General features: G+C 38.3%; 1 protein-coding gene across 1 annotated transcript in view; it reads right to left on the bottom strand.

Moving 5' to 3' along the window:
- Positions 1-13,514, bottom strand: part of ATP13A5 (ATPase type 13A5) — a 102,973-nt gene that overhangs the window by 81,731 nt on the left and 7,728 nt on the right. Inside the window, exons 2-6 of the mRNA XM_006762012.2 lie at positions 9,914-10,087; positions 9,069-9,215; positions 8,774-8,844; positions 8,591-8,671; positions 1,324-1,393 (exon numbers count right to left, since the gene is read on the bottom strand). Coding sequence (XP_006762075.1) covers positions 1,324-1,393; positions 8,591-8,671; positions 8,774-8,844; positions 9,069-9,215; positions 9,914-10,087 — 543 coding nt within the window. The remainder of the gene's footprint in view (positions 1-1,323; positions 1,394-8,590; positions 8,672-8,773; positions 8,845-9,068; positions 9,216-9,913; positions 10,088-13,514) is intronic.

Raw genomic sequence — 13,514 nt, 5'->3', positions numbered from 1 at the left:
AGTCATAACAAGCAGTGGTTCACCAGTGGAGAGTGAAGTAGGACAGAACAGAGATCATGGTGCAATTCTGAACTTGTCCAAGCCCCAACCTGGCTCAGCACCTGCACCTCACAGGGCGCAGACCCAAACCTCCTGTACAGGCCCTATTTCTGAACTGGGGACCTGAGGGGACCAGTAAGAGGCAAAATGCAGAGCCACTAAAGAGGGAGAGTGAGTACAGAAAGACAGACAAAAATTAAGGAGGAGGGGAAATCCCACTTGAGATGAGTTTACTAAAAAGATAAAATAACTTCAAAGCACACAAAGAAAATAATCTAAAAAACAAACAAAAATCTGCCTACAAAGGAGGAAGTCATTCTCAGAAAATGGAAACAGCAGAGCAATATTTTTAAAAAAGACCAAAATAGTATGTCTAAAATCCTCAAAAACATCATAGCAATCTAAGCATTGCCCCCCCTCACCATAATCACTATAAAAATTTTAAGAAAAAAAACAGGAGATTATGAAACAGGACTCTTCCCTCAGACTGGGAAGAGATGTTTTAAAATAGATTTGAATTTAAAACAAGTGATTATTGAAAGGGACCAACTAGAAATCCTGGAACAACAATATATATTTTAAAAAATATTTTTTTTAAAATAGGAAACCTCAATAGGTAAGAAAGGCATAGACTAAAGGCAATGGGGTAATAACAAAAGGAATTTGCATGAAAATAGATTTTTCACATCAAAATACCTGTGTGTTGCTTAAGATTCCCCTGAGTAGTAGAAAATAAAAAGTAAAAGATGGGATAAGAAGAGAGAGTTGAATGTTTGGCAAGACAGCCAAAATAACTTGTTTTTAAAGGAAAAAAAAGGTTTATTGTGATGGTTCATTTTATGTGTAAACGTGGCTAAGATGTAGTGCTCAGTTTGGTCAGGCCTTAGACCAGATGTTGCTGTGAAGGTATTTTGCAGATGTGATTAACCTTTACAATCAGTTGACTTTAAGTATATGAGATTGCCCTTCATAACATGGGTTGAAAACCTTAAGAGCAAAAACAGATTTTCCAGAGGAGAAGGAATTCTGCCTTAAGATTGCAATATAGAAATCCTCCTGAATTTCCAGCCTACCAGTTGCCCTACACATTTCAAAGGCAAGACAGTGACATCAACTCTTCTCTCAACTTCCAGACTGCCTCCTGCCCTACAGATTTCAGGTTTGCAAGCCTCCACAATTGTGAACCAACTCCTTCAAAAACATTCACATCTATATGTTAAAAAAAAAGTAAATGCTGAGAGTTTTTTTGTTTGTTTTTCAAAAAAGAAAGCAAAAGATATTTACCTGTTTAATAAGCAGCTTCCATATGGGTTGAATTTCCACCTCAATGGCATTGGGCCCACACACGAGTCTCCTGTAGGAGATTGGTCTTCGATTAGCATCATATTTCCAAACTCATGAATAAGTGAATACAGACCAAACTGAGCAGAAGTCACTTCTCTATCTTTTTTTTTTTTTTGGATCTTGTGCTTTCAATTACAAATGAATGTGTAAATCCTAAAAATACTAGTGTATTTTTAAAATGAAAGTCAATGCATAATGAGCAAAGCTGTTTTCCTGGGTTAAAAAATATCTTAAGTACAGAAAAGCTCAAGAGCCAAATGAAATTATAAAATTATTTTGAGTTGATTTTTAAAATAAATTGATTATAAAATCAGCTAAACACACACACACACTCTCACACAAATAAACAAAACAAACCCACACACACAAAAACACCACAGACATGAAGATGTCCCTGGAATGTTCAGGCATTCTAGATTACTCTTGATGTTAGGGATCATGTCTGTCTTACCTTGTTCTCTCCAGCACCTACCACAGGCCCTTAGTGTATGAACTCAAAAAATACATGGATGAACGAGCCACAAATGAAGATCATATATGGTCTTCATGACTAACATCTTGCAATTCCAAACATATGTACATTACAACAAGAAGCCCTCGTGTTTGCACAGCATTTTATAATTTATAAAGCTCTTACAAAAGATTCTCCCATTTGATCCTCACAATAGTCCAGAGGAAAGGGCTAATATCCCCATTTTTCCAAAGGGAGAAACCATGGAGAGTGCATGTTTTGTCAAAGGTGCATAAATATAACATAAATAATGGCAGTGTGACTTTTGAGCAGAGATGACAGTTCAGAAACCACAGTTAGTCTTTTTAAAATATATTTTATTGATTTATTACAGAGAGGAAGGGAGAAGGATAGAGAGTTAGAAACATCGATCAGCTGCCTCTTGCACACCTCCTACTGGGGTTCTGCCCGCAACCAAGCTACATGCCCTTGACCGGAATCGAACCTGGGACCTTCAGTCCACAGGCCGATGCTCTATCCACTGAGCCAAACCGGTTAGGGCCGCAGTTAGCCTTTTATACATTACCTCCTTTAATCACCACATTATCCCATGAGATTTTAGATTATCATCTTTATTTAAAGATAAATGAAGTTCAGAAAAACTAAATAGTTTTTCCGGACTACCAGAGTTAGAAAGAAGCAGAGCCATGCTTCGCTTCACAGCATGGTCTCTGTGACTCCACTTCTCACTCTGCCTCCGAAAGGACCAGGGGTCAAAATCTGCAGAGTGGATCTTTGGTCTAAAGCAGCGGTTCTCAACCTGTGGGTCGCGACCCCTTTGGCAGTCAAACGACCCTTTCACAGGGGTCGCCTAAGACCATCCTGCATATCAGATATTTACATTACGATTCATAACAGTAGCAACATTACAGTTATGAAGTAGCAACGAACATAATTTTATGGCTGGGTCACAACATGAGGAACTGTATTTAAAGGGCCAGAAGGTTGAGAACCACTGAAGTCTAAGAGGAAGTAAGCCCACGTTTGTCTGACTTATAAGCCTTGTTGCTCCAAGTAAAATTATTACTTGCAATGGTCAGAGAGGACTCAATCCAAGGCCTTCAGGCTCCGTGCCATGAAAACACTGAGGTTCACAGATGTTGGGAAGCAGAGAGGTAGAACTGCATGTGCTGCTGTTTGACCTCACAAGTCCCTGAACCTCACACTGGAAAGAGACTGAAGTGATTTTGGTGCTAAGGATTTTTTTTTTCCAGGATTCACGGAAATAACCTGTTTTAGCCCAAGGATCAGAGCTCCTCGGGATTGCTGAACTTGGTCTTCTCTCTGCTTAGAATGCCTTCTCCACATTCTTCACTTTGTAAAAGCCTTCCCAGCCTTTGAGAGCCAAATCTGGCAATAGAGCCTAGTGGCTGAAAATTTTGAGATAAAACAGACCTGGGTTTGAATCCAGCTAAGACTTTGTACTTGCTTCCTGCTCATGAAATGAGTTTTCCCCACATCTTTGCATGGCTCACTTTCTCATTTCATTCAGGTTTCTGTTCAGATAACACCTCCTTATTAGAGCCTTCCCTAATAATTCTTGTTAAAACAGCTACCTCAACCCCCAGTCAGATTCTCTATATCTCCTCAACCTATCTCATTTTTCTTTAAGGTGCATTTGATAATCTAAAATTACATATTACTTTTTTTACATATTAATGAGTATGCAAACTGTAGACTGTATATCCACTGCAATATAGCTTCTAGAGGACGCTGACTGATCCTGAATGCATACACTAGGGTGGAATACATATTCTGCATTCAAGAATGTTTTGTTGAATGAATGACTAGGTGAATGAGAGGTGAGCCTTGATTCCCTATGGGTGAAATGGGTTTGATAATACAGGCCTAATAAAATTGCTATCAATAACAGGTGAAATAAATACATAAAACATTTAGCATAAGTGCCTAGGACATGACCAATTGAAGTCTTCCCTACTCCAAAAAAGCCTTTTTTTTTTCTTAATAATAGCATTACTTCCTTGAATTGTTGTTACATATAGTTACACGCCTTTCCCTTAAATTTCCTAAACACTCTTTGATGGCATGGATAGAGCTTTTTCAACTCTGTTTTTCTAGCATCTAGGAGCAGTGTCTGACACAGAGAATGTTCTCTAAATGTTGAACTTAATCAGTGAGGACCTCTGTGACCCATGTCTAGAATACTCTCCCCTAGTAGGGCTAAAAACCCAGTTTGCAGAACTACAGCAGCACACAGGCTGGGGAAAGTCAATTCAGAGAGGAACAGGCCCACGGCCCGATGCACTTCAGCTTTCCCTATGTGGTGAGATGGTCTCTGATGTTACTAGTAAGGGAGAGAAGCTTAGCAACCATGAGGACTGAGATCCAGAGGATTAAACTTGCTGAAGATTACCCTCTTTAGGGCTTATCTGGGCCTTGTTGGAATGCCCCTTGCTGCTTCATCTTTTCCAGTATCTCTTGCCAAAAATATTGTGTGTTTAGGGATTGTGTGCTCATCTCAGTCTCAGCACAAGCCAAACAGAACTTTCAGGGACAATGACCAATGGCTGAGCAAAGGAACATGAGGCTTGAAGCTGGGTCCCCCGAGGAAAATTCCAAGGAACAAAGCAGATTATATGCCCTGACTTTAAAATCTGATGAGCTGCCAGGGAAAAGAGGCCAGAGAATTATTCCAGGGGGCCTTGCAATACTAAATAGGCTGAATGCAACTAAGTAGACTTGCCTAATATTCAGAACTAGTCATTATAGGAATAGTTGGTTTGGAGATAGAAGATTCCCTCTCCAAAAGAGATTGAAGAATTTTTAACAGGGAAGTTATGGAGAGATTTTCTGCACCAGCTGTAAGCTAGACTTTCTACAATCGTAAGATATTAGTAAATCTACTACAATCTATTTATTTATGAAAATCAAAATGTAAATAAATAGAAATCATTTCTTTTGGAGATGGTCTGTGTTTTTTTTAATTTGATCATGCGTACATCCATTCATTCATTTATCAATTTATTAGCCAAACTAGAGGCCTAGTGCAAGAAATTCATGCACTCAGGGGCAGGAGGGTCCCTCAGCCTGGGCTGCACCCTCTCACAATCCGGGAGTCCTCAGGGGATGTCCGTCAGTCGAACATCCTTAGCACTGCTGCAGAGGTGGGAGAGGCTCCTGCCATCACCACTATGCTCGCCAGCCGTGAGCCTGGCTTCTGGCTGAGTGGAGCTCCCCCTGTGGAAGCACACTGACCACCAGGGGCAGCTCCTGCATTGAGCATCTGCCACCTGGTGGTCAGTGTGTGTCATAACAATCGGTTGTTCAGTTGATTTGCATATTAGCCTTTTATTATATGATAATTGCTGAGAATATGTTGTGTGTTAGATGCTTTAGGCTCCATTTGGTGAAGACTAGAGTGGTCTTGACCAGAGAAGGACTGTGTTAGAATTGGTGAGCTTTTCTCAAGCTACATATGACTGCTCTGCTTCCATTTTGATAAGCCACCAATAGAATGGGAGACTTGTAGTTTTCGAAGCAATTAATGCCATGCCATCACACACTCTGTGAACTCTGGAGTTTTTAGGAAGCAGATTTATAGAGTTTTTAAAAATTCCCACACATGAGGGTCTGGAAAGCAGAAGACCAGGAGAGCAAGGGGTGGAAATGGGGGCTGAGAAAACCCAGGAAGGATCTCCCCAGGGTTACCCAACCCTTAGGCTTACTGGTGTCACCATAGTCCTTTGCTCTGAACAAGGCATTGAGGTTAAATGATTTTATATCTTGAATGTACTCATACCCATAGAACCAAGGATGTGACAAATACAATTTATCTAAAAGAGAATGTGGATCTGAGTGGCTCATTCAATTTGTACTAAATACCCTATGAAAACTATAATATTTTAACTACTTTATTAACTTCTAACTAAATGTTAAACATTGCCTCTCTCCTCTACTCCAACCAACACTTCCTTCCTAAGCATGAGTGTCTATAATTGGAATGTTTTCTAGGAACAGAGCTTGTGAAGAGGATAAAAGTCATGGTATAAAAGCATGATTTCTGTTCTGACTTTTACTACCCACAAACCTGAGGAGTAAAAGAGTAGGGTCTCAAAGCAACCCTAATCCCTTTCTCTCTCCTGCCTCCCTCTTGATTCTTCTTTCTCTCTGTTTCAATAATCTCTCTTCTCCTGGAAAGCTTCCACCAGCTTGGGGCTGAGCATTAATAGAATTGCTTTCCTCTGGTACTAACAGGCATGCCTTTTTGCTCAATGGTGTGACAAATGTTGAAAATTAAGTTTGGCCCTGAAGAACCACTGAGCCTAAGGTAAGCATCTCTTTTCCACTCCACATTCAGAGATGTCACACCATTGGATGGAAATCAGCCATGGTGAGAGTAGTTCCATTACAGAAATTGGCAAACTCTACCCATCAAAGCTTTTTTCCCTTCAGAGAGCTGGGTTACCAAGAAGGTAAATTGTTTGGAGCTAATGCCATTAGGAGGTGTCTGCTATCTCCACTGCCAGAAAGTTCCCCTTGTCTTTTTAGGAGATTAAACAAAGGAGACAAGAGGAGGCATGGGCTGAGTAAAGAGAAAATGAAGAGATGCTCAATTTAAAAACTGTCCTAATAGGAAGACTATGAGATGGATGGGAAGTGAGTAGACTTGTTCTTCCCATAGAGCCCTGTTTCCATGAGATAAGAGAATTAACTCAAGTGTCCATGGACCTGTTGAGGACCAATTCCAAGAAGAAAACTTGCATTGAGTTCATGAATGAGTGAAGCTAGGAGCATGAAACCTCCTGGAATAATCTTGCTTTCATTCTGATGCCCTTTGACAAATTCTCTCCATGGTAAAGGTATCTCTTTTCATGCCCTGATTTATTTTTTGCTACTTAAAAGTGAGAACTATGTAAATCTGTGTATTTTCTCTCCTTTCTTGGCTACTTGGAAGGCTAAATAAGAGACTAAATTTAGACTGTGGATTTTCATCATCCAAGATTTTTGGGTATTTCTCTTCCTTTATTTCTCATATCATGCCCTTACTTTTCATGCAAGCAAGCCCAAGGAAATTGATATCACTCAACCAGTCAGATTTATTTTTTAAAAGGTTAGTTTTACACTAAAAAAATGAGGGGAAAAATAGGGATAAAATGTTCCATATTCTATTTATTGCCATTACCCTCCAAAGAGATAAGCCCATAAAATAAAATGTGCCTATATGTTTATAAGTAGATTATCTCCTCAATTCTTTGTATTTGGAAAACTGTACTCTGTCTTGTTTATTAGATTGTCAAGTTCTTTATTGTGTGGAGCAGATTTAAATTTAATTATGTATGATGTTTATCAAAGCCTGGGCTTGATAAATAGGGACGTGTGAGGTGGCTGCACTGATGGAAATCTTTCCTGCAGAAATGGTTTTCTCTACAATATATCTACATTTATCAACTAGATTTCCTAAATGCCCTAGATCAATCTTTTAAAGTCTTGTGCTTAATGCTATTAAATCAATATGTTTTAATGAGTTTGAAAACTTTTTGTACTCAATATATTAACCATTGCATCTGAAATCTCATGTAATGATACCATTTTAAAGGCATTTTGCAATATTGTCATAGTCTAGATGCTTGCTTCATTTTTTCATAGTGTTCAATCAAAGAGAAAACTTACAAACAATAGATGAGCAATTCTCAGACTTGAGGTGCATAAGAATTATGAGGGTGCCTGATAAGTAAGCAGTTTCTTCTCTTATCACTACTTCTACCTACTAAATCAGAATTGTGGGAGTGGAGTTCAAGGACCTGTATTTTAAGCACCAAATGTCTTCATGGCTTTAGAATTAGTGTTTCTGCCTGACCACAAAGAAGGTCAGGCAGATAATGTCCCTAAAATTGGGCAAGAAATGAAGCTGCTTATTAAAATTTTGGGGAAGGCTTGCAGTGGTTTTCTTGCAGATTCACCAGGATTTTCTACTTCAATTTATAGATGAGGAAAGTGAGGATTCTAGAGCACAGTGAGTTAATGCATAGCATAAGCATTTCCTATGCTACTGCCATTATTCTTAACCTTTGTGCTACTAGAGATATCATTCTCACAATCGTACAACTATTCTTTTTCTCTAGTCAGTAAATGTCCCTGGGATGATGACTAAGTCTTATTTGTTTTGATATCCCTAGTGTCTTGCAAACTGCCTGGCATATTAGAGGCATTTTGTTAATAGATCCATGAATGCATTCATGTATTCATTCATTCATTCCACAAATATCTGTCGAGCTCCTATCATGAATCAGACACTGTCCCAGGTGCTGCAAATACAGTAGCACCAACCAACTGAGCAAACAAAATCCTCATCTCCAAGGGCTGTTCTTTAAAGTAAAATGCAATCATAATACTGTCTTTGTCTCTCTGAGGATGGGAGGATTAAGAAGCTGTTGTTTATGAAATGACTCAAAACGTTTTTGAGAAAAAAATTAAAAAGACAACACAGAGAAAACTATTGTACAATCCTGAAAGAAAGGATCAAATGTTATTGGATTGCATGGTTCTTTTAGTCGTTTCTTTTTAATAAGTTTGCCCATGATGTGAACAATTTAGAATATCTCTTCTGATACCAGCAAATGAGCTGGGATTATATGAAGTTGACGAAGCATTATGCCAACAATTCACTGAGCACACGCCATTTGATATTACACTTTCTGCTGGCAGCATTCTCTCAGGGGGCACTGCAAACCTTACCTGACCTCCCGCTCTTCATGGGTCAGACCCAGGCCGAACATATGATGGATGTCATAGCAGGAGTGGCTGTCTTCCAGCAACCTAGGATGCGGTCAGGACAGGAACCACACTTCAGTTCATGGCATGCAACAAATCAGTGTTCTTCCCTTATATTCTGATGCAGAACCAAGAAGTCAGACTTACCCCACTTTCTGAAATCTCTTCTCCAAGTTGTCCCAAACATACCTAATTTTCTGCACTTGGATACATCGTAGCTGCAATGACAAATGTGATAGGAAATACGTCATTCACAAAGTCAAGCTTATCAGGGAAGGGGAGGCTTGTTTAATGAAGGTCCCCACACAGCCCTCCCTTTTGTGAATAGATAGCTATAATTCCCAATCCAGCCATGGGATATTCAAACCTTCATATAATAGACACTTACATTACTTCTTTTGGAAAAAACTTGCCATAACAATGCAATCTTAAAATCACTTACTTTTAATTCTGGTTTCAAAATGGCATGGTTTATGACAGAGTGGCGGTCAGCTACAAGGGGTTCTTCCGGGTTTTTGCTTACAGGAAACTTCAGTGTGGATAAGTAGAGGCAGATCACTTTCTTCCTGATATATCTTTGAAATTCATCCTAGATATGACAATCCAGCCTGTGAAATTCTCAACTGTTATTCAGTACGGCACTCAATCAACCAAATCCCTGCCAAGTGCCAGACCAGTGTTTCCCAAAGTTTGGACCACAGACAAGAGCATCAACATTATCTTGGAAGTTGCTAGAAATGCAAATTTTCGGTCCCACCCAACACCTACTGAATCAGAACTTCTGGTGTTAAGGCCAACAGTCTGTGTTTTAAAGAGCCCTCCAGGTGATTCTGACTTGCACTAAAATGTGAGAACCACTGTGCTGGAGAATAAAGAGAAAAATAGACTTTTCAAGAAAACCTTCTATTCAGAAAATAGTTTCTGGCTACCTCAAAAGCACATCTACATGTTTAAATGTCTAATTTCCCTCAGAATACATACTTTTGAAAGACTGAACGATCATTCCCTTGTTATGTTTCTAAGAGCTGTAACACTGGCAGCCACTGTTCATGTAATTGCTAAGAGCATTGCCAACTATCCTGACATGGTAGAAATTTCCCCAGTCTGACATGCAAGAAATGGCCTTCATTCCTGGGTTAAAATAAGAGATGTCAAATAGATTGCAAAGGTGGTTTTGCCATCTCCTATTTTGGGACAGGAAAATTCTTTAAATGAAGAAAGCTCTCCCCTTTGAAGTGCTAGCCAGTCACTGGTTGTGCCACAAATGCAACACAATAAGGTACCCACAGTTGTCCTTAGCAGAACAGTATCTGCTTCTTGCAAGGGGCACGGGATGCAAGTGGCCCACACTCTCCACTGGGGCCTCCAGTACAACACCAGCATAAGGACCCCACAAGTCAGCACCGATGCTATAAGGCAGACGGCTCTGCGAAGACTCTGGGTCTGGTAACCAAACACCTCCTGCAGAGAAATAAAAGATCACTCTATCTTTATTTTTTCACATAAACATATCGTTTTGTTCCTAGAAACAGACTTTAGATGTGGAAGTGTTGATGGGGAGAGAAATGTGACTTTGGCTGAATTAGATTGATTGCTTACAGCTGTGAGCTGATAGAGTAAAAAGGGGGTGGAGGGCTCATTTTACTACCCTGGCATATGGAACTAAGACATTAGACAGGAAAAGCAAGGAAGGGTCAGAATTATTTGGTTCTATATACATACTCTTAAGAGTCACCACATAATTTTATAAAATACTTCATGCTCTCTACCAGTTCTATTTTCTTTAAGTATAAGTTTTTAAAAAGTATTAATATCAATTTACTAGAGGAAGATGATAAAATAATGACAGAATATGATCCACACTTAATTCAAATTCAGCTTTGTTTAATGATAACAGGATTGAAAATAATTAAAAGTATTAACTCTACTACTTTCTGAACCAGTAGGATGATATAAATTAAGAGATTATTTGTGACATGAAAGACTTTCAAAAGACAGCTTAAAGGTATTCACTCAAAGCGTAATTTGATGAAATAGTTCTACTTTTAGTAATAGGTTAGTTAATATTTGTTTATAAATTGAATAAAGACTTAAGATGCAATTTTAGGGGAAAACAAGTAGCCCAAAATAATATATTTGTTTGTTTAAAGCCAATTTATAGTTTCCATCTTCTACAATGAAGATTCACAGTACTGTATAGTTTTTTAAATTTTATTTCTAAAACTAGATTTTTCAGACAATAAAATGGTGGTAACCAGGAGATTGATGGGTGAGGAATAAGAGTGATGGTGTCTAAAGGTACAAATCTATAATGAGTACAACAATAGCCATAGAGATTTAATGAACATAGACAATAATATTGTACTATAAGTATGTAATGTGATAAATATTACATCAGCAACCATACTACAGTATATAAGTATACTAGAGGCCCGGTGCACAAATTTGTGCACCAGTGGGGTCCCTTGGCCTAGCCTGTGCGATTGCGTCAAAACGAAACCAGCTCTCCGACATCCCCTGAGGGGTCCCGGATTGCAAGAGGGTGCAGGCCAGGCCGAGGGACCCCACCGGTGCACAATCTGGGCTGGGGAGGGATGTGGAAGGTGGCCAGCCAGGGAGGTATGGCGGGAGGGCTCCAGGGTGTGTCTGGCTGGTCTTGCTCAGTCCCAATTGGCCAGACCCCAGCAGCCAGCTAGCCTACTGTTTGGAGCATCTGCCCCTGGTGATCAGTGCACATCATAGCGAGCAGTTGAGCGACCTTAGCACATCATTAACATGTTACACTTTGATTGGTTGAACAGACGACTGGACGACTGGACACTTAGCATATTAGGCTTTTATTATATAGGATTAAAGAAACATGCTACCTTAAATTTATACAATATTACCTGTCAAATTTTTCCAATAAAGCAGCCTAGATTTTTAGTGTATTTGGAAGAGCCTGAGGGATGCTGATTATGAATGACATTGTTGCTATGCTATGATTTTAGGTTCTGCTATTATTTGTGTGTGTGTTTTTCTATGACTCTGAACTCCTACGTCCAGATCATAGGGCTGTAATGTCAAGGAAGTAAGTTTTCACTGAGTTTCTGAAGCACTTTCAAATAATAGGATCTTCTGAATTTTATACCAGTTTAGATTATGTTATAATAAATCTCTTGGCTGTATCCTTTGGAAAAGTTTTCATCTTCAATATGGTTATTTTCATTAAGCTTTTCTAATAACTCTGTGGTAGATGAAGATTTTAATAACAAGCGTTGACAGCAATCCTTAAGCATAGTGGAGAGGTCACAGGCTTAAGAAACAAAAATGTAAACTTAAGTCACCTGCCTGCCAGTTATCAGTTATGTGAACTTAGGTAAATCCTTTCACCTCTAGGGAATCCCAATTTACTCCTATACAAAAAAAAAAAAAAGTAGAAATATGTGCCTTACAGGGTACTTATGCTCAAATGAGATAATGTCTCCTCAAGTGCTCTGCAAAGTAATTACAATTTTGAGTTCCTTTCCACTGTTCCTCAGCACTATCACCCACCTGAGGAAAGATATTCATTAAATTTAGTGATGCAGCCACTGTATTTTGAGATTATTCACACTAAGGTTTAAATGTTACTTAGAAGCATGTGTTCATTCTGCTTTTAAGCATATTTTCAGTTGGTCTCCTTTCTCCCTAAACTGCCTTCTGATTCTATAAACCTGTTTTGGTTTTATTTGTGAACTTACTTATTTATAGTTTTATTAGTTTTATCAAATAAAATGTATGTGCCAGTGCACATATTATGTCATAAATAATTGAAAGTATTAATAACTGTACCAGTAGGAAGATATAAATTAAGAGATTATTTGTGGACATGAAAAACTTTCAAAAGACAGCATAAAGGTATCACTTATTTTACTAAGTGATATAGAGGGGTTTATTGCCAAAGCCCCCAAGTGTGTGCAAAATAGTTGAAGAAGAGTTAGAAATTTTAGTCCAGCTTATAGTAAAAATGACATTTGTAAATGACTTTTCCCCTTTCTGTTTATGTACCCACATCAATGACATTGGTAATCACAATTCTGATTCCTTTCCATTCTTTTTTATACAACAACTTTTTATTTTAAAAAAGGAACTCATAATGCTGGCAAGGCTGTTGAAACCACTACAGCTACATACTGCTAATAAGCTTATAAATTAGAATAATTATTTAGGAAAAGCAAGGTGACAAGAATTATATCAAATTGAATCAAGAATTATAAGGATGTTTCTATTCCTTGAACCCGTGATTCCATACCCTAAGAAAACACACCCTAAAAAGTACACCTTAAGAAAATATGCATGAAGTAGAAATTTGTGTATATAAAGATGTTTGGTGCAGAATTATCTGTAACAACAAAAGTTATTGAAACAACAAAATGATAACTAATGATGCAGTAAGATGTGAAACATCAAAACGATGAGGAGCCACTAAAAACAAAATGCATAATGTCAAGGTAAACACATGGGACATTCTGTGATATAATATTAAGTGAAGAAAATAACAAAGAACAGGTTGAATAGATGGAGAACAAAGAACAATATTATGAACTTTAACTCAATTATATCAGTAATTACATTAAATGTAAATGACTTTAATTGTATGATTGAAAGCAAAGATTGTCGGGCTAAAATAATAAAAGAGGAACCACTATGTGCTGTTTACAAGAGACATATTTTAAATATAAAGAAGCAGAAATGAATTATTTAAAAGAAGCAGATAGCGTAAAAGGAGGAAAAAAGGGGAAATGTGCCATGCAAAGACTATCAAAAGAAAATAGAGTCAAGGTTAGTAATGGAAACAGGCTGTGTTCCAGAAAAACCCAGATCTGCCGCCACCTATGAGCTATATTCATATCAGATAATTGACTTT

The sequence above is a fragment of the Myotis davidii genome, unplaced genomic scaffold (assembly GCF_000327345.1).
Source record: "Myotis davidii unplaced genomic scaffold, ASM32734v1 scaffold557, whole genome shotgun sequence".
In the NCBI taxonomy this organism is placed as follows: domain Eukaryota; kingdom Metazoa; phylum Chordata; class Mammalia; order Chiroptera; family Vespertilionidae; genus Myotis; species Myotis davidii.
Note: the sequence above shows the minus strand (reverse complement) of the source record. Positions and strands in the feature narration are given on the sequence as shown.